General features: G+C 38.1%; 1 protein-coding gene across 1 annotated transcript in view; it reads right to left on the bottom strand.

The window, feature by feature from the left end:
- Positions 1 to 12,247: 12,247 nt before the first annotated feature.
- Positions 12,248 to 22,162, bottom strand: part of LOC104409093 (CWF19-like protein 2) — a gene marked incomplete at its 3' end in the record, with an annotated part of 39,832 nt that continues 29,917 nt past the window's right edge. The window contains exons 9-10 of the mRNA XM_010018880.1: positions 13,631 to 13,753; positions 12,248 to 12,385 (exon numbers count right to left, since the gene is read on the bottom strand). Of these exons, the coding sequence (XP_010017182.1) occupies positions 12,248 to 12,385; positions 13,631 to 13,753 (261 nt within the window). The remainder of the gene's footprint in view (positions 12,386 to 13,630; positions 13,754 to 22,162) is intronic.

A 22,162-nucleotide genomic window follows, 5' to 3' on the forward strand; every position in this document is an offset into this window, starting at 1 on the left:
CAGACAAAGCAGAAAAATGAGGGGTTATTTTTTTCCTCTTTTCACACCTTTAAGGAGAAGTTTATGAGACCTTTATTCAAGTCATAAGTCTGACACATCAGTGCACAGGGCACTGATTATATTGCAGTTCGGAGACAAAGAGACCAAGTTACAGATGGTCACCCCGTCCCTGAATCTTCATTACTTGCCATGTTTTATCACATCTTTTAAATGACTTTTAAAAAGTGTTAAAACAGGAGTGTTAAATTCAGCTCTATTAACAACAGCCATGAAAGGAATAAGAATTTCATTGCAACTCTCCTATTACCACAGTGTCCTTCCAACACACCTTAGGACAGTTCAGGAATACAGAAACCTAGGAACAGGCAAAAATATCATACAGCAAGAATTGAGTATTCCAACTGAAATAAAATATGAATATAAGTGGAAAAATCCACTTAGCAATGTTTTCTGCCTTAAAAAACAACAACAACAAACCCCACTAATGACATTTAGTCTGCAATACTGGAATAGTAGCAATGAATGTCACTAACACATTCCTTACCAGTAGCAATGCAAAAAAGTTGGAATTTTTTTTAAGGCCATAATTCCTTAAATATGATTATCCCTTGAATCCTATGAGTGCCAAACATCAGTGGGTCAGAACTGAAATAAAATCAAATGTAGCTGCTACAATGGCAGACTAAAGAGTACTCTTCAAGTGCCACTCTAAATATTGACCTTTTTGAAAAGTTATTCAGGAAGAAAATGGATATTCTCTTCCAAAAAAATTATGCTCTTATTTTTACAGTAAGGTGCCCAGTGTGTTCTGCCAATTGCATTATTTGGCTACAATGAAATTTCTCCAAAAAAGTTCAAGGGGAATTGAAAGAACAAGAAGAAAGCATTAGCCAAAATGCCAGAAGGAAAGCAAGTAATCATTTCAAACCTGATTTCTTTCATATCCGTACAAAAGACAGAGCTAATACAAATCCAAAGAAGGAACTGTGCTGATCTATTCGAATAGCTGGAAAGCTGCTGTTATGCACCAGCTGAAGCTTCACACCTGTTAAACATGGAAGACAATGCATTCTGGAAGTTGTGTCTTTGCTTCCTTTATCATGCCTGATACTGCCCAGTATTGCCCTCACTGTATTTCAGGTGTTGCAGAGATTAGAAAGAAGCAGGAAGTCACTTTCATGTATCAGTTTTAAGTTGGTATATCCTACAAGACATCACTGAATTTTCCTAACATGGGAAATTCAGACATGTATAAAGCCAACGGACCTGGAGTCCTTGTTTCTACCAGACACTGGCCAAAACCAAGAGCTGACCTAGGCTGACGTACTCCTAAAACAGATCATCTCCATAGTCCCTTGTCATCTCTTTCCCATTTAGTTTTTTTATTCTGTGCTCATCTGCCACATTCTTCCTTTGTATGCACCCTCTTATTTTCCAGCTTTCCCTTCTCTTCTGGCAAGCACCAATTAACCCCAGAACACACAGGTGGCTCCAGGACTCTAAGCACCAGGCAAAATTACATAGCCTCCTACACCTCAGAGTGTAATTGTGCATCCGTGAAATTTCCACCATCCGACAGGAGACACATTTTCCACAACCAGAATGCAGTTTTGGTTTAACCAATGGAGACAGCATCACAATTTTGCTTGCCCTGGCCAAGACAGGCCTGAAATACACCAAGCATTTAAGCAGCAGCCAGGGAAGACATCCAAGATTCTCTCAGGAGCAGATAAAAATCAGCCTTTGGGCTCTCATGTGGACAGCTCAAATACAGTGTAAATGTGGCAAAACCCCAGGAAAGAAGAGAGATCTCTAACCATTCAGCACAGGAATTCAGAAAGAGATCAGCATCTGACTATGCATAAATGAGAATGATTTGAGAGAGAGAGAAAAATTACAATGTTGTATTTGCTGATTAAATCCTTAACATGATAATTACCATGAATAATATGAATATATTACATGAATAATATAATTATATAACATCTTGTTAAAAAATAATTGATAGGGATTTCGAATTTTTTCCATTACTGAAGCCATGAGGCACCCTGGCACAGGGCTACCTCCTAAGAGACTCTTGTAGATCTGTTCAAGGTACACTCCAGGGTCAGCCTCATTTTTCTGTCAACACATGTGCAGATCACTGGAACTGTGCCTCATGACTGAATTTTAAACCAATTCCGTTTTTCTTACTCCAAAGTAAAACCCCTGGAGTCTTATACATCGCTGGCTGCCTACACACTCCATCTGAAGTGTGCTGCATGTTGTATCTCTTATCTTGCTCTCTGCTGCTATTACTTGCTCTTTGGGTGAACCCTTTGGAAAGAAAGCCCGACTAAAGAATTTAATATCATCGTAATACTTAAAGGAAACCTAAAGAAACAGAACTTCTAATCATCAGGGATTAGTCCAATATAATACCCTGAGTATACCTTTTCCCCCCTCTTCAAAATTCCTCTGAAATTTGGGGATGAAACAGGAAATTCCATTATACACAATTAGCACAGTAACGAAATATACCTGCATCTTTCTACTGTGAGTTATTTTAATCTTTTTTGTATATTTACTTTTCTGTTTATTTTCTTGTTCCATTTTGTATGCAAATATTGAACTTCTGCTTTTCCTGTTTTCTCGCTAACGCAATCATAGCTCAAGTTACTTCCATATAAGCTAATAAAAGTGCATCTGCTTGGAAAATTTGTGAAAACAAAAAGTCTATAGATTTTATAAAACGTATCAGTTTGGGTTTGAATTGTCATGGCAACACTGACGTCTTCAACTTGAAATGACACTGTTAATATCTGTGGAATGTTGTACTCATAATATATTTTGGGAAGCTGCAATAAAGAAGAATAAACTATTATTTTAGAAAATAAACCTGGGTGACATGAATACATCTCATCACATTTAAATTTATTTAGCATTTAGCACCTACAGTTTACAATAAAAGTCACCTCAGAAAACAGTCTTTCTGATCTCAAATACAATTTGCTTAAGCCAAAACAGGCAGAATTTTATCATGCTAGCTTTATTGTAACTTCAATCTCCCTGCGAGCACAGACATCTGAATTTGTACTTTAATTCAACACGTAATTCAGCATATAGGCATTTCCCAAATCTATCATCACAGTGAAATAAATGGTATTTTGAACACATAGTACCAATGCACAAAATGCTTTAAGGCATACGGCACTGACAGATAAATATTATGAATCATGTTGATGAGCAAGGTAGTTCAGGACTACCTTTGAGCAGCAGAAGTCAAGCAACAAATGGACAGCAGAGTACTGCTCAATGATTAGGGATGAATCTCCTTTTCGTTTCAGTTATTTGAAATGAAAGCTATAGATTTTGCTATATTCAGTTATTAGGACAGACAAAACTATCTGCAGGTCAATGAAATGTAAGCTAAACAAAACACCTTCACTCACAGAGTTCTGCTATTAAAACTGCCATTAGCACTTAACTTTAAAGTTATTCCTGGCCATGACTTTAATGCTTAGAAAAGCCTGTCCAGCACTTCTCTTGTAATTTTAACACAATTCAGGAAGAATACCAAATGCTTATGCAGTCATTTGTTATGGGCTGCATCTATACAGTTCCTCTTGTTCCAAGGTTTTCTTTCCTAATCCAGCTGTCACTGCTGTTGATTTATTTCTACATGCAGGAACAGCTTTAACTTTGTGTCCACACAATATACACAGAAAGTTGTTTTGTTCATTGAACTGAAATGCAGTGGAAGGCAGAACAAGGACTTTAGAATTATTTTTATCTTGGGTTTTCATATTTTTTCACACCAAGTGTACTGGGGCTTTGTTAGAATTTTATCATGTCTATTAAATACTATGCTAGAACAGATTCACCATGTGAAAAAAGAAAAAAGTTTATTACATAATAGGAGCAGCGGCAACATGCTGCATTTTTCATTTCAGTTTTAAAATGTTTCTAGACTATTTTTTGGTTTATGGTGATGGAAATGCAAAGATGGAGAGGGACTCTTCATCAGGGATTGTAGCGATAGGAGAAAGGGTAATGGGGTTAAACTTAAACAGGGGAGGTTCATGTTGGATATAAGTAAGAAGTTCTTTACAGTGAGGGTGGTGAGGCACTGGAACAGGTTGCCCAAAGAAGTGGTAAATGCTCCATTCATGGCAGTGTTCAAGGCCAGGTTGGACAGAGCCTTGGGCGACATGGTCTAGGGTGAGATGTCCCTGCCCACTGCAGGGGGGGTGGAACTAGATGATCTTAAGGTCCTTTCCAACCCTGACTATTCTATGATGCAATAGGTTTGCACAGCAAGTAAAAATGATTAAGGCTGAAAACAATTTTCCATTTTACAGCCTTCAGAAGCAAAGAAAGGAAACATGCAAATTCATTTTTTTCAAACCTGTAATATCAGCACAACTCTTTACTAAATCCATAAGTGAAGGTCAGCATTACTAATATAGGTCTGTATTTTTTCACTGCTTAAATTCATGTTATGGATGACGTCGGAGATTCTTAAATAAAGTAAGTTTATGGACAAAATTTAAATGGCCTGATGAACAACTCCAATTAGTCTTTCTCACTTTCTGTTAGTGAAATGCACTCAACAAGAAGACAAAAAGCCTTAGTAGAATTTATCTGTACAAATAGAAGGTAATTTCTATTGAAGTAATGTTCTAGAAATCAGTCTCTGTACACCCACAAGCATCTACTGACATAAGTAAAAGGATTATATAAGTCTTAACAGCATGAATTTGGGAAAATTGAACTACTTACAACAGTCAATGGCAGAAGGAACTACAGACAGGGTACTTAAAGCTATCAGTAGTGAAACCCTAAGACTTCACACCTATTTTGTACTCTAAAACTGGCAGGAAAAAAAAAATCAGTTTTCAAATATTTTGTTGACTTTTTCTGTAACCTATAGTCATGCTTCTGCAGCACTGAGAACACAATCTGCTTTTCAAGCTGAAGAAAGTAAAAAGTAGAATACAGTAACTTCAAATAGGTGGGTTTTTTTCTTTAAGCATACCAGTGAAATATGAAAGAATCAGATTTAAGGCTTGGGTTTTTTTCCACTATATTAAAAAGATTAGTGTTAGGCTTTTAACTTTTTGCTTAAACAAGGAAAAAATCCAACTTTTTCGCCAGTGAAAATGAAAGATTTGGTGCTTTTTCTTAATATTCATAAATTCGACATAACAGCATGCATAGGATGGCTGTTGGAGAGGCTGTATTTCAGACCGTCTAAGATAACTGACATCCACATACGTGGAAGCCAAAAGTAACAGGAATCAAGAGCGTTGAGTACAACAGGGTTGTATTAGAACCACAACTAGAAAAAGAAGAAGAATGAGCAAGAGGGGAATGGTAAATCTGAACTTGTATTTTATATAAATTTAAAACATTGGCTCAAGAGGTAAACACATAGCAAGGAGGTGGCATATTGCCTCCATCTGATCTCATGGAGCTCTTGATAAAAGGAAATTACAGGTGGGAAAAAGACTTCTAAGGATGAGAATGGCTTGATCACAATAATTTGGTCTGTGAAACAGAGTGGAAGTCAGGCATGAGGTAACATTACATAGACCTTCATTCGCCAACAGGATTAGACAGAGGTTTCATGGATAGAGATTTTGGGTCTATGTACTGGTATTTCTTCCAAGTCCCATTTAAGAAAGTAAATTCTTTTATGAATTTTATCTTGCTATTTCAAGATCCCCATCTCAACACTGTCCCGCACAACATCCTTGTCTCTAAATTGGAGAGACATGGATGTGATGGATGGACTACCTGCTGGATAAAGAATGGGCTGGAGGGCCACACACTGAGAGTTGCAGTCAAAGGCTCCATGTCCACGTGGAGACCAGTAACAAGTGGTGTCTCTCAGGGGTCAGTGTTGGGACCAATCCTGTTCAACATCTTTGTTGGTGACATGGACAGTGGGACTGAGTGCACCCTCAGCAAGTTTACCAACACCACCAAGCTGTGTGGCGTAGCCAACACACTGGAGGGAAGGGATGCCATCCAGAGGGACCTTGACACGCTTGTGAGGTGGGCCAGTGCCAACCTTATGAAGTTCAACCAAGCCAAGTGCAAGGTCCTTCACCTGAGCTGGGGCAATCCCAAGCACAAATACAGGCTGGGCAGAGAATGGATGGAGAGCAGCCCTGAGGAGAAGGTCTTCGGAGTGTTGACTGACGAGAAACTCAACGTGAGCTGGCAGTGTGTACCTGCAGCCCAGAAAGCCAACCATATACCAGGCTGCATCAAAAACAGTGTGGTCAGCAGGTCCAGGGAGCTGATTCTCCCCCTCTACTCCACTCCCATGAGACCCCACCTGCAGTACTGCATTCAGCTCTGGGGCCCCCAACATAAGAAGGATGTGGACCCACTGAGGCGAGCCCAGAGGAAGCCACGAAGATGCTCAGAGGGCTGGAGCATCTCTCCTAACAGAGGCTGAGAGAGGTAGGACTGTTGAGTCTAGAGAAAAGAAGGCTTAGGGGAGACCTCACAGCACCCTTCCAGTATCTGAAGGGGGCCTACAAGAATGCCAGACACAATATTCTTCAGGGACTGGAGTGATAGAATATGGGGCAATGGGTTCAAACTTAAACAGGGAAGATTTAGGTTAGATATAAGGAAGAAACTCGTTACTGTGAGGGTGGTGAGGCGCTGGCACAGGTTGCCCAGAGAAGCTGTGGCTGCCCCATCCCTGGCCGTGTTCAAGGCCAGGGTGGGCGGGGCTTGGGCCCTGGTCTAGTGGAAGGTGACCCTGCCCATGGCAGGGGGTTGGAACTGGATGATCTTTAATGTCCCTTCCAATCCAAACCATTCTATGATCTCCCTTTACAAAACTGCAATTTTGTCAAATTCTTCAGAGATTCATAACAACTAGCCTGTATATCTCTTAAAGTAGCATTAAACACTAAATATTGAGTATTCATTCATGTGGAGCACAGCATTCAGCTGTGTAAAAGCCAGAAAATGTGTTGGTCTGTCTTCTTCCTTCCATTCCCATTTGTGAGAGCAGTGCCCATTTCCTCCATCCTCAACAACTGTGTTTCTGGAATTTTCTTTTGTCATAGCTGGGAAAGCGATCAAGCCCTGGGAAAATCCATGAAGGAAATAACAGTGCTGTAGTCTATATGCTTAGTGGCAACCACAGCCACAACTGCATGGGGAACTACACTGCCGGCTGGCACAGGAGAAGCAGCAAACATATCACACAAGACCGAGGTGATGAAGGCAGCGAGGGTTTAGGCTCCTCTGCTCACATTGATAAATTCATATGGGATTAAAGGTGGCAATAAGGACAGTGACACTGCATAACCCAAAAGTTGTAAGGACTGGAGAGCCACCTTGCTGCCAGACACTGAACATTCACTGCACTGAAAAAGAAGCAGCTAGTATGGAAAAATATCATCTGACCATAAGACAGAAGCTCTAAGACAAAAACACAGATGTATTTGGCTATATTATGGCAGCAGAAGCTCCTTAAGTTTTTAGTCTAACTCTTGTTTTTCTTGACTGAGCCATCAGCATTTTTAAGAAAACTAACAAATGCAACAGATTTTTTAAAAAATATTATTTTCAGTAATTCAAACAGATTTTGTTTTGGTTTCCCTTCAGCTGAAAAGAGGCATTCAACTGAACCTGAGGATGAGCTACCCATTGAATATCTGTTTTCTCACAAATTATGTTGCCACCAGATTTTACATTAGAATTTAGGGAAGCAAAATCACCACTGTAATGAAAAGTATCAGTGCAAGTAGAGAGCCTTATAGGAAGATTGTGGTAAAATATACACTAAATTCTAACAACTCTCTCACTTGCAGTACGTAACTTCTAACCCAGTAGCCACTTCCAGGAAATCAAAACAACCACTCAATAAAAGCAGTTCAGACTGATAAGATGAATGAAATTATTCAGTAGAATTTAAGGGATAGGATTTCCCTTCTCCCATCCTAGGTAGGATATCATTTGCAGACTTTCAGCAGTTTTCTCTCAAAGCTCTTCTGAAAGATGGCAGATTCATTTTTTATGGATACTTTTTCCATTTCTCAAATGAATATACAAAAAGGAAGTACTTCATCTGTGTCAAATTTGTATACTGTTATCCAACTAAAACTGACAAAAGAGGTTTGGTTCTAATAAAACAATGTGATGTAACACAAAAAAAAAGAACACAAAAAAGAAAAACAGTACATACAGTACATAGCATCTGACCCAAAGCTTACTAAAGTCAGTAGGAACCTTCAGAGCCTTCCCAAACTAAAATACAAAGCAGTTGCATAAGCCAGGAAACACAGTACATTCTTGTAACATTATTAAGAAATTTTATCCTTAAATAAAACAAAACCAAAACCAAACAAATACAAAGGAAAGCCTCTACAATAAAACATACTAAATTCAGCTGCTCACTCCAACTGACTGTGATCATTTTATGCTACAAATCTCCAGCAATGGCTAAAACATATGGGGGAAAGCATAAACAAAGCACGTAGAATCATAGAATCATAGAGTGGTTTGGGTTGGAAAGGACCTTAAGATCATCTAGTTCCAACCCCCCTGCCATGGGCAGGGACATGTCACACTAAGCCATGTTTCCCAAGGCTCTGTCCAAATGACACTTCTGCTACACACTTGCAGCTCTCAGCACTTCACTGTGGAAATCCTGCACCAAAAAGCTTGTCTTGATCCCCCCATTTAATATTCACCAATGAAACCATACTTCGTTGTACAGTCAGTGTATCTTTTTTGCTCCCCTCCACAATTCAGGCCTCCTCAGCATCTCATACTCAGTGCAAGTTCTACAATTTCCTCCTTCACTGAAAAAAACCCCAAACCCTCCATGTTAAACTCTGCCCTGGGAACACTTCACATACGACAAACAAAAATAGTTGTTTTCTATTAAACTTTTTATGCTAATTGTGTTCTAGCGTACCAGCTGTCTTCCCCCCCCACCAGGCTGAAGACATGTTGCTTACTTAAGTTACTTCAAATGGCCACCATTCTATGCCTCTGACTACAGGGTATGCTGTACAAGCTTGGGAAGCACTGAAGCTATGGGTATCATATATGTTTCAGAGGTCCTAAATTCCCTTTTTCCACAGTTTCCAAAATTCCATTTCTCCTTTTTATCACATCAGCACTCAGGTGATCTTTGCAGACTCTCACTGGCTCTCAAAACAAGCAGTAACAGCCTCTTGTGGCAGATGCACAGTTACGGCTTCACGATTACCATAATTTTGCATTTATTGATCCTGGCTTTCATCTGAATTTATTGCCTCAGTACCTATGGTGGGACCTCTTTCTCTTTCTTTGAGAGGTCTATAGTATAATCTCCTGTGTCTGAGCGAGACATCTTAATAACTTTTATACCCATGTCTTTCAGACGGCATTCAAAATAGGACAGATGACTCATGCCACTAAAACATGTACATGTCTCCAGCAACTCTATAAAGTAAGTCTTAAGAATCAGTTCAGGTACAAGTTTCAGTGTTAGAAAAATCCCAGCTTTCTATTCTGAAATTCTACAATTTAGAATGACCTCTATTTCTGACAGCCCTGAATAATTATGTTATTAACCCACTGGCAACCCCCTTTTTATAATAAAAAATAACTATTTACTCCTGCCCTCCGTTTTCTTATTAAAGTTTGCCATTATACATGCCATCTTCTGTTCCTCAGGATGAATAAAGATTACATTCAGCAGTTCATGTCACATCTGACTTCTTTCAGACAACTTGAGGAGGAAGACCATTCAGTTTTAGTCATCTGCTACTATTCATCCCAAATTCAAGTTTCTTTTAAAAATAATTTTACTGTCACTGTTAACTTGAGATAGCTTTTTTACTTTTTCCCTGTAAATAATGACTCATGCAAAAGAATCTCTCTGACCTCATTTATAGAAGATATTAACACAAATAGTTCATTAGTTCTTCTTGCATGCACTTATTTTACCTAAATGCTCTAATTACACCTTGATCAGGTTTTTTCAAGCACATTCCTGCAGGCTTCTTGCTTCCAATGAGTTTAACTCCTAGTTCTATGCTTTTAGCAAACTCAACATAATTACTTAAAGCAGTTCCCTCAAGATCATCTTTCTATCGTTCTTACAAAAGCTTACTTCTAACCCTGCAAGGCTCACATGCTTTTCCATTCTCCTTACTTGGACATGACAAGTACTTTTTAAATAATGTTTGGGTTCTGAACTTTATTTTATTTTTAACTTACAGAAACTCTTCATTCTTCTGTTCATTCACTCTTCAATTTATTTTTAAACAATTAAATAAAGTTTTAGCCTGTTTTGGGAGGGTGTCCACCGCCTTAGAATGTTTTCACCAGCGTCATACATGTGCAATTAGCACTGAGCACTGAACGTGCTCTAAAAGTCAAACATTATTTCCAGTTTAAAGAAGCTTGGAATCAGCAAACAACATGATTACACAAATAATACTTTTTCACAAAGTTTAGAAATTTCAGGGGCAAGCCAAATACATAAATGCACACATTTCTCAAAAAAGCCCAAACGGCCTTCCATTTCAGTCTGAAAAATCCAAGCAAACAAATATTTCTCTTTTTGAGAACACTCTCCACTGTGTATTCACAGGGGCACAGCAAACATTTGCTACTGCCAAATTCATGAACCTCAAATAAGCCTGGTTTTATTTTCACGTCTCTGAAAAGAATCAGAGCACAAAAAGCAAGCAGTAAACTGCTCAGTGGAAGCAGCCACATGAAAACATCAGACCAAACACAGGACAAATTGAGCACATTAATACTGATTTGAGAAAGACACATCAACATTGATTTAAAAACTCACCTTCAATACCCAGCTTTTTTAATTTTTTAATTCCATTCCACTTATGTTTTAATCTTGACATTCATACACAAACACACACCCCAACCACCATTTTTCATGGAAATTACCTCTTCTAATGAAAATAATTAAAGAAGACAAGACAATATGAGATGAGTCAGGTCCTCGAGAAAATGGCAACCATTTCTCTTTGTTATGCTTATTATCCTACGATGTGGACAGTACAAAATTTTATTGTGCCCTTATATTTTCATTTACTTGTAAATGTTTGCATGACAGATATGCAAGTTAATTCTAGTTAATAGTTTGCACTATTACACATGTCTTGAAGCAAAGTTTCATGTGTTTGGACACTTTTTTTTGGAAAGCAGGAAATAAAAAACTGCTAAGAAGATATGTTTATTTAATTGCACCCCAAGGGCATCATTTTTTTGAGTATGCCAGTGAATGAGAACATCTCCTAAAAGCAGCTGAATGAGAAGATGCATAAACCACACTAAATTCTGATAATCTCTACAGAAGAATTTCCTGCCACATGGTTTATAGCATCAGATTAGATATTTTTTACTGAGCACTATCATGGCTTTCCCGATTGTTTTAAGTATTGCCTAAGGCGGGAAAAAAACAAACCAACCAAAACCTACTTTCCAGGACCCTGTCTGCCTTCTAAATAAATGGAAGCAACTAATTCTGTCTGTGATGATACTAATTCCATGCTAACAAGCTTTTTTGAAACCTGCTCAGCAGTGCACAAAAGGCTGGAACAGTAAACCTAGTAAAATTTGAAGCACGCTAGAGAAACTGTGTGTTGTAGCTATTGGAAATCATCTCTGTCAAACACTTCCATATCAAGCACAGAAAGTATCTTTTATGACCCAGTTTGGACGACAGAAATTAGCAATTCCATTTGCACTGCAGTATCTGTTCGTGAGTTGTACCCTCTTTTAAGTGGAATCAGTCATGGAACCATAATGTATAAATGGATGGCCTGTGAGCATAAATTATCTCATTAGCCAGGAAATCCGGGTGGAATTTCAGGTAGTTTGCTTCAAATCTCATTGATTCTTATAACTTCTAGATGGAAGAGATATTCTACACACTAAGAAAATGTTTCTTGTATTTGTAACTAATTTGGGGAAAACCTGCTTTGTTGAGCATAAATAACCTATTAATGTACAACGCAGTCTAGGAGTGGTCACCTGATCAGCGTGAAATTCTACACGCAGAAAAACAGCACAACCACCTCTATGAAGGTGCATGTGGATTGCCACCACCAATAACATCTACCAGGACCATCTTACAATACTTGATTATTACTCAAGACAATCAGAATTCTCAACCAAAAGCAATATACCTAGAGCACTGAGGCCTCATGTCCTCCCTGACATTTCTAGTAATAAAATGCTTAATTAAAAAGCCACATACATGACACCTTACCTTTGATGCCATGCGCAAGAACAGTGAGTTTTGATCCTCTGCTGTCCTCATCTTCTCATTTTTGACCAAATCCTTCAGGTTCACACTATCATCATCCTGAAAATACCTTACTCTTTCTTTATCTACATGAGTAGGGATCTGGAAACAAACATATTGAAAATAAACATGAACCTAGTGAGAATGACCAACTATAAAATTCAGATCCTAATAATTTCAAGAAGTTTAAAGAATCACGAATCAAGCTAAGCACATCTGAAACAATTGGGTTTGCTGTTTCATTTCACCTAAGGAAAAGAACATTTCTCCCTTCCTTCAGTTGCATCAGTACATTGAAATAAAAATATAGCCTCTTCCTACAATTGCTATATCTACTATATCCTTAAGCTATCAGACCTACATTACCATTCAGGAAAGATGAAAACGAACAAAGGAAAGTGAAACAGTTGATCAGCTCACAAAAAAGGGACTATTCCAAAAAGTAATCTTCATTATTTACAGCTTTTGAACTGTCAAGTCACAGACACTACTGAAACATAGCGATCACAGTACTGAAAACTTGATAAATGGGGTGCCTCTGCTGGGAAATGTTGTCATCTTGGAGTGTGCAAGAGAACAGAGTTTGTCCTTTAGAGCAGGACTAAATTAAATCCTGATGGAGCATAGGCAATGGTCATTAACATAAAACAAGACGGCATTTTCCAAAATGGAAAACAATAGGAGGCTGGAAAGCTATTCCTTACCCTCTTGTGCCTTTCACTCCTCCATAGTAGTGTTACAAACTGATCTGTCCTGCTAATCAAGAACATACTTGCTAGAAATACGAGGTATTGGTATCTCCTCGTACCCCAAGAAGATTGAAATATTAGATTATTTACTGTTGCAAGCAAACATTGTTTCAGTCTTCGAGCTTCTCACTGTTCCCCAAAACACTGTTACAAAGATTAGGTAATAATTTTTATTATCAGCAGTAGCAGTATTTTTGATCAGAACTAAATAAAAGCAAAAGAAAACTAGCCCCTGAGACTTGAGTATGTCAATAAAATCTTATTTTGGAAATATTTACCTTTGCTGATCTTTATTATTTACATAACTTTATGTAATAGAAACTCCTTGGCTAAGAGACTGCAATAACCTGAAAAACTTACTTTTTCTTGAATGTGCATTTTAATAAGTCCTAAAGTGATCCCTAGGGAAATACAGTCTGAAAATAAACTTAATATATGCTTAATAAATATGTACTCTAACACTTAATTACAATCATCTTCTGAAAGGAACTTTTTAACTACCTACTGACATTCTGATAAGACACTCATATTACTCATCATAAAAGTAAACCTACAAAATCATTTCAGAATTACACTTCAATACATTTGTAAAACTTACCATCTGTCGCTTTCTCCGGCCTCCTTTGGGCTCCTGTGGTTCAGCCGGTGCGGTCACAGGCCATGCCCTTCCACTTTGATCTGTTCTGACAAGGACCACTTGTTCTTCTTGACAGCTTGAAGGCTGTGCCAGGTTTTAAGACATATTTTAAATGAGTTGACACAGGCAAAACCAAAAGAAACACCTAATCCACAATAAATTAAATATTTAAAATTCTAAAGATTAAATAACAGATTCTTTAAATTTTGTGTGTTCATTATAATTCAAAGCAGACACTATTACCTCACACAAGGTACCTTCTCCACATTCAAAAAGAACAGAATATTAAACATATATTCAGCTAGTTAAGTGCAGAGTTAAACAATCCTCTCCTAAAAGAACCAAGTTTGTATTCTTGGTACTTTATCATAAAGCTTCATCCCCAGAAGAAATACAATGCTTCTGAAGACTCGAACAGGTAATATTGAATTAATATACACTGCCACCATTATAACAGGATATTCCTGAAAACCATTGGAAATCTACAGCAAGTTACCACTTCTGGGCTTTTTGTGGTTTGGGGGTGTTCAGTTGGGTTTTGTGTGGTTTTGGTGTGCTTTTTTCCTTTCAAAACTTGGTTAACAAACTAAACATTAGCTATAGATTTTCAACACATTCCTTTAGATCTGACTTTTATTTCCTACACGGCACCTACCACTGACACAGATCACTTTCATCACAATGTAATAATGAAAATATTTTAATCTTGATTATAGGGTATGCAGAATAGGAAATACAAACAGCTCAACAAGTATCTCTCTCTATGGTGAAGAAGAAAGATGAGTAGATGTACATTGGTTATTTAGGTCTAATTAAATTACAGACTGAGGCAGAAGTAACAACATTTAAATCATCTGTTCATGTGCTGAAATATATGGAAACAAAACCAAGCATTTACCTGATATATGCCAAATAAGTAATTTGCCTTTAGATGGCAAACACATCCAGTCTCACATAAACTACACTTGTACTTAGTTACTGCTTCTACATATCAAAAGAAATATGGGAATCATTAGGAGGGTATCTTCTAAACTTGACTAAACCAATCTCTTGAGGTGCTGGAGATGTAAGAGGCATACTCAGGGCAAGGCAACAAGGAAGGCTTTCACACACCTACCCTTGGTCCTCTCGATAGAATAGAACCACCAGTTCAATTGCAAGAAGAACAGCACACTAGGGCACAAGCAATCCAGATTTCGAATGCATTGAGGACAAGTACTGACACAAATGCTGAACAAACTTGGCTAGGAATGTTGCTCTACTGAATTTTCCACTTGTAAATTTTAAAAACAGCCTAATCAGGCCCATGGAAGTCAGCAGCTGCCTTGGCTGCAGCAACCATGAGATAGTGAAGCTTAAGATTCTAAGGGAAACGAGGAAGACAAGTAACAGAGCAAAGAAAAACCCCTGGATTATAGGAAAATGGTCTTCAGCTTCTTCAGCGATCTGCTTGGCCTGATCTCATGAGGGATGGTAGAGAGCTGTTTGATCTTCAAGGACAAATTCTAATGAAGCTCAAAAACAAAATGGAAGCTTCCCGAAGGTGGAACCTGAGACAAGTTACCCAGGAGGACGACTTTAATGAGACAAACAGCACTAAATGTACATTTTGCCATCTTATAACTGGTGTAAGAGTTCAAAAATTCTAAACAGGAGCCACCTGATCCAGAATTAGTGTGATCAGTCAACTGAATCCTTTGTCTGATGTCTACCTTTTATTTAAACTGAATAAAGACCAACAGTAAACTAATGATAAATGGTGTCATTTTCCTTATTTTCCTTTCATTATCCCTGTCAGCATTCTGATTTTTTTTTTTTTATTTTTTTTTCTTGCAATACTGGCATTCACAAAGCACCATGTCCCAGCACCCAAACTCAGAGGACAGGACCCAGAACTAGTCCTCTTTGTCTGAGTTTTTTAAACTTTCATTTCAAACTTGAAGGCAGATCACTACTGAAGAGGCATCATAAGATCCATGTCACAACTTTCACAGGGATGCTATCATAAAAAACTGCATGTCCATTCTGCATTATGCTCCCAATCTCTATTTGAGCTGAAGGGTGGGGAAGAAAACCACACCCACAAAACCCCCTGACAGCTATGACTGACAGTTCCTCTGAGATGATATTACAAAGATGAAAAACAGAACAGCTGTGAATATATTAAAAGCTGGGTATCAGAAAGAAAGAAGTTCACAGCATGGTCGTTACCTGTAGACATAGATACAGAAGGTCAACGTGAAAACTCCCGGTAATGTTGATTTTTCTTTATCAGAACCCAAGAAGCAAGCTGCCAATTGCCTGACTTCAATTCAATCTGTCAGCCAGTGACAGGTGAATAGATAGTAAAATCATCGTCACTCATGTGAGCACAGAGAAGACCCCTCAGTTTCCTTGTACAATAGGGTGCTGCGCTAAGCACCCTTATCCCTTTGTTTTTTCCTTGGTTGACTTCGTTCAGATCCAGTGCTCATTAACACTCCTGAGTTTGTTAAAAAGGACTGCAGCCACAGATTCATTTCAGAAAAATATACCCTTTTGTAAAAATATTCTGTAGGAACATCATCCACTCATTTAACTTCAATGCAGCTCAGGAAGATTACAAGTCTATCTCCCATGACTTCTCTACCCACCAAGCAGAGGAAGCAGAAGGAGGCCTAGAACAGCTGTACAGCAGGAGTGAAGAAGAGACATGGAAGACTCATTAAGCCAGACAGAATTTATCAGCATGTATGAAAATAGAGCATTATCATATAGCTCAGTGATGAAGGCACTCCCATGGATTCCAATCCTTCACACAAAACACGAGGGAGTAGAATTAATATATCCATTTCCCAAATGACTGCTTGAATACTTCATTAAACCTTACATCTCAACTATTGCAAACTTCATTTCTAGGTACTTAGAGTTGCAGCTTACCATATTGTTACCAGTGAAGTACTCAAGTGCCATGGTCTGTTCCATATCACTACCTTTATGTGCCCAGCCCGCATTCATCAGCAGATGAAGTTATTATGCCCTGAAAGTGTATCTTCATCTGCTCCCACCAACTACCTTCTCATTTGGAATGGAATTTACTACCTTTCAGCTTTCAAGCTGACAGACATCCATTCAGATGATGGATGCCCTGTCAAGAGCCATGTCACCTCAGCTCCCTCCAAAACAGGGACAACAGTACATTCCCACTTATTCTGACTTAAATATACATACATACGCCCCACACCCAAAAAGAAATACTTTAAAAAGGCAGAAATTCTTCACCAGAAAAAATAAGTATTTAACTTTCTAAAAGAATATATTTTTTAAAAGGAAAAAAAAAACTAAAGCATTTAAAAAGCCTGAGAGCTTCCTGATTGCACTACAAAGATGTTCAGGTAAATCAGATGACTAAATTAGAGCAAATAATGGGGACATCACTCAATCTAGAGATACTAGAACAGCCTTTGTTAAATCTTATAAACAACTTTATTAATCTCAATTTGAAGCTATTTTTCACCAAACGACTGATGTCTGCTTTACATCTGGTACCCTTACCAAATGAAAGCTTGTCTCAGAAACCCCAATGAAGGCTAGGAATTCTGTAGATACTGAAATATGCTAGCTTCAACAGCTTAATTACATTTTTGCATAAAAAGTCACATGAACATAGAAGTTATGGACCAAAAAGCTGTCTAGGTAAGCCAAACTTCTCTCTTCTGTATCACCAAAGGCAAAACTCATTTTGCAAAGCAAACCAAGATGGTCAACATGGTCTGGCTCCAATATGACAATGGTATTTTCAGAGAATTCACATACAACACTACTTCCTTTTTTCTGCAGTCACCAGATACGTGCCTCAGATGTTAGTTTTGCACACTATAAGGTGTTTTCTCTCTATTGAGAGGGTGTGCAGAGGTGATTCATTGCAACATGAGAAAAAAGCTGTATGCTTCTACCCCACTCTTGCCATGCGCTAAAGGTCAAACCTGGCTAGAGATGCAGACAGCCACAGAGGGGGATGACTGTGTTTTCATGTTATCACTGTGCTCCTCACAGGTGTGAGACCTAGTTATCACCACAGCATTAAAAGCACTATTAATCTGAAAACATCACAACAACAAAAACCTCAATCGGCATGAGATGAGCAAAGAGGAAAACAGGTTGCAGAAAAGAATACAATATGAGCAAAAAGATTGCACAGAACATTTTTAAATGGGATATACATGCAAATGGAGTATTCTGGATATAACAACAAAGAGGTAATCAATGCAAGTTGCTAAGAAACTGATTATTTCTTTTGGCATGTGAAAAAAACCAACCAAACAAACAGAATAGGTAGACTTATGTGAAAACTGTAATGCTTAAATACCTGTGACTTAGCAAGGCCCAGTGATGTGACAGACAGTAGAAACAATTTTAAAGGTTGAAGGAGCTGGGGAAGAGGAAAGTCAAAGCAGCAGCAAAGTGTTGAAAACCAGAAGGCGGGGAGGTGGGCGAGGACGGGACAGGTGGGAATGTTTCCCAAGGAGTACTTCACTTGACAGTAAGAAACTTGCCCATATGCAAGGCTGGGTTGAAATAAGTGCAAAACGTTGTTTGAAATGGTGGGAAAGTGTGAGGTATGTGTGAAGTATGGGTAAGTGGGAATGCTGAGGCACTGGCACAGGTTGCCCAGAGAAGTTGTGGCTGCCCCATCCCTGGCAGTGTTCAAGGCCAGGTTAGATGGGGCTTGGAGCAACCTGGCCAAGTGTGAGATGTCCCTGCCCCTGGCATGGGCATTGTAACTAGATAATCTTTAAGGTCCCTTCCAACCCAAACCATTCCAGGATTCTATGATTCTATGAAAAGACAAATATAGTCACAGGCTAAATATTTTAGACTTAACACAAGATAATCACGTAGAGGAAAACCATAAACAGAGCAGTACAAAAAGGTAGAAATGGGGAATATTTTTTTAAATTTATACACAGCAGATAGGGAAAGCAAAAATGAGGTTAACATCAACAGCATATATCACAGGAAACATGGCAAATGACCTACTTCTTTGAAAACTTGGATAACTCCAGAAGTTTGGATGCTGAAAATATAACCACAGCTATTGCAGTGGAAATTCAAAAAATCCAGAGCACTGATGATTAGGCTAAAATGAAACAGACCTTTCTTTGCAGAATAAAAAACCCAACTTGTCTCAAACCTACCAAACCCATGTGGCCAAGCAGGGATACAGCAGCTCTCCCTAGATGACTAGTCAAATCCACACAGAGGGGCAGCATGTAACAGGAACTGAGTGAGTGGAAAAATGTGCCCAACTGAGGATCTCACATAAACAGGACGCTTCAGAAATGGTTACTTGTTAGATTATTCACTGGAAACTGTGAAGGGGCCTGTTGCCCCTACGAAGTCTCCAAAAAGATGACGACTCCAGGTGACAGGTCTCTCCTTCCCACAACTTAGTGTTGCAGAAACAAGCAAAGGGATAGAAACTTTTCACAAAGAATAGCTGCAACTTTTCCATTCCCAGTCTCTAAATTTTCACCTCATTGTATACAAGACATCTTAAAAGGTAAATCACTAAAATCAATAGACATTACATCAGAAATGCTGCAGCAACTGCACACAATAGCAAACATCAGATTCTTATGTCAACTTACAAGCATCTAATTCCTTTTGAAAACATCCATTCTAAGATTTAAGTGTCTTCACTAAAATTTTTAAACTACAGACATTTCATGCTATTGTTGAGCAGTCTGTTATTTTCCTAAAACACAAGGTGTTCTACATGTCAGAAAAAACAGACTTTATGTGCCTTTTAAGACAGGCTCCAAAATGTTAGATCCTATCAACAGTTGCACTTTCTTTTTTCTTCTCATTTCTGCATACCAACACACTAACATACAGGCAGTTGAAGAGTATCTTCTGGATCTGAACCATGGTATGGGGCTGGGGGGGGGGAGGGGCAGGACAACTCAATAAAATAGAGCCAGATCTGTGCCCACTCAAATGTTTATCCTTACTCTTAATGCATCTGATAATCAAATTCTTCACTACCATCCAAGTCTTCCATCCTCAGGACAGGCAATGGTTTCACTTCACTCCCCAAAGGCTGCTACCAAACTTAAAACATTTGGCTGAAGATCAAGCAAAAACACAGTACAAACACCTAACCCCCATCTATTTATCTTGGGGGGGGGAAAAAAAAAAAAAAAAAAGCCTTTTATCCACTAAGAAAAATTACCAAATCAGCCCATAAACAATAACTAACTTCTCTTTTAGAAGTATGACTTTTGGACATGCTTCTGGAATGTTTTTAAGTAAAAGCACAGTGTTGATACTTTTATCTTGTTTGATACAGATATCAATGGTTTATTTCCATGTTTAATGATCATCCACATATACAGGCATTTGTTTCCTTCCCACCTTTTTACTGTTTAAGGGTGCTCTAGTTCCACCTCAAAAATCCCTTTCTCAGCTTCCTGATAAATGTTGTCCATTGAGGTCCTTCAAAGTTGTCTATTTATTCTAGCAATAAACAATTCACAACATAACACTAGAACATTTTGTTACTTTAGCATGATCTAACAACTTACAAGCTGCCACCAAATGCTAAGCTGCTATTAAGCTTCTGGTTTTAGAAGCAGTCCTGACTAGATATGATTTTTTCTCCAGGTGAATGCTCTGATCTTGGAGATGCAGACTGGTTCACAAAGCAAGTTAACTTATGTTTTGTGAAAAAAAAATAAACCTCCAGGCATTGTACTGGATCATGTATACAAGATATATACCAGTATAAGCTGTCTTATGTGGGAATACTTCTATTTCTCCACATGCAAGACTTCAGATGGCCTTACACCTACTGGGGCATTAGACTTCAAGAAAGATGCAAACTTAATGGGAGAGAAACTGGAGAAAAACAAGAATTACTAGAGGACAAAAAGTAGTTCTCAAAAAAACCAAAAAACTCTTGGAAGAGAATGAAGACAAAATTAGGAAACACATGCTGGCAGGTTGCAAAAACTCAACAGGTTTCGTCAATACAATATGTGATGAATAAGAGGAAAACAAAAAAGCTTAAATTGCAAACGAAATGCAAATTAGAAATTAGGATCTTGAACATTAAGGACTGCAGAACAACAGTACAGTTGCCTAAGAAGAATATGGAGTCATCATTGTGGGGGATTTTGAGGTTTGGGTTTTGTTTTTGTTTTTGTGGGGTTTTGGTCTTGGGTTGATTTTTCTTTAACCAAGAAGGGCTAGAAGACTACTGAGAACCACAGATGAGTACAACGGAATTAGAGACAAAGACAGTAACGCATTAGAAAGTCCTAATGAGGAATTTCAGCAGGCTCTCATTTACTCAACTTGAAATGATACAGAAGATAAACACTTAGGTATAATACATACTAAATTCTTTGAGTCAGAACCATACAGGGGTTTTATGAGTTCTGTGAGGGTTTGGGGTTTTTTCCTAATTTCAAAGAGTTCAAAGTCCTGACACAAGGCATATGAGAGTGACCACAACATATTTAGATTTAATATTCCAGAGAAAAGGAAAAGGCAAAAAATTCTAGTAATATTTAGCTTTAGAAGACAAAGTACAAAAAAGGAAATGGTCTATCAAAGAGAAAGTAAAAGGGGCAGATCAAAGGATAAAATAATGGATTATGGACAGCATGAAGACTAATGTTGAAGGCATACTAGAGACTAAAAGTAAATGAATACTACGAACCAAGATGAATTCAATGGATCAAACGTGTCAGGCATGATTATTCAAACTAAACGTGTTATTAGAGGTAATGACATCTTTCAGAAGTCAAAATCCTGACTAAATACAACTGAATTAAAAACACAGCATAAATATAGAAAATTAAATGTATTTACATAAAAGGGCAAGACAAAAGTTGATTTTGAGGAGGATCTTACTAACACTAATTACTAAAGCTATTTCTAAACACATCAGAAGCAGAGATCTTTCAAGTAGAAAAAAAGAAGATGCTCAAATGGTTACAGCAGTATCAGAAGATGACATTTGAATAATAAATTAATTATTTGCATGCTAAATATAGGATTTTCCTGTTCAACTTTTTTTTCTTTAAAAAAAAAAAATAAGAATAAACTTGAGGAATCTTCTTTAAATTGAAATATCAGTAAAAAGAGTTTTCAAGCAAGCTGCCATGAAGAGATGATCTTCACTAGAGCTCCCAAAAAGAATTCCAAACATCATGTCCACATCCTTCAGCATGCAATGTATCACTTCAACAGGTCTCATGACAAAAATAACGGAGGGTGGCAATTACAACAGAAACCTTTAATATATGCCAAAGGCACATTCTGGGAAATACAGTGCAATGGAGCATTTAAGATTTGTAATGGACAAACTCAAGCAAGTGTAATAAAGAACAGTATTCCTCCACAACGGAATACATGTGGCATACAGCCTTCACAGGGAAAAGCCATGAATGACGGAAATGCTAGACTTTTCTGAAGGATTTAAAGGAGCATGGGTACCAACCTAAC

This window comes from Nestor notabilis, unplaced genomic scaffold (genome assembly GCF_000696875.1).
Source record: "Nestor notabilis isolate BGI_N333 unplaced genomic scaffold, ASM69687v1 scaffold1957, whole genome shotgun sequence".
Classification (NCBI taxonomy): Eukaryota; Metazoa; Chordata; class Aves; order Psittaciformes; family Psittacidae; genus Nestor; species Nestor notabilis.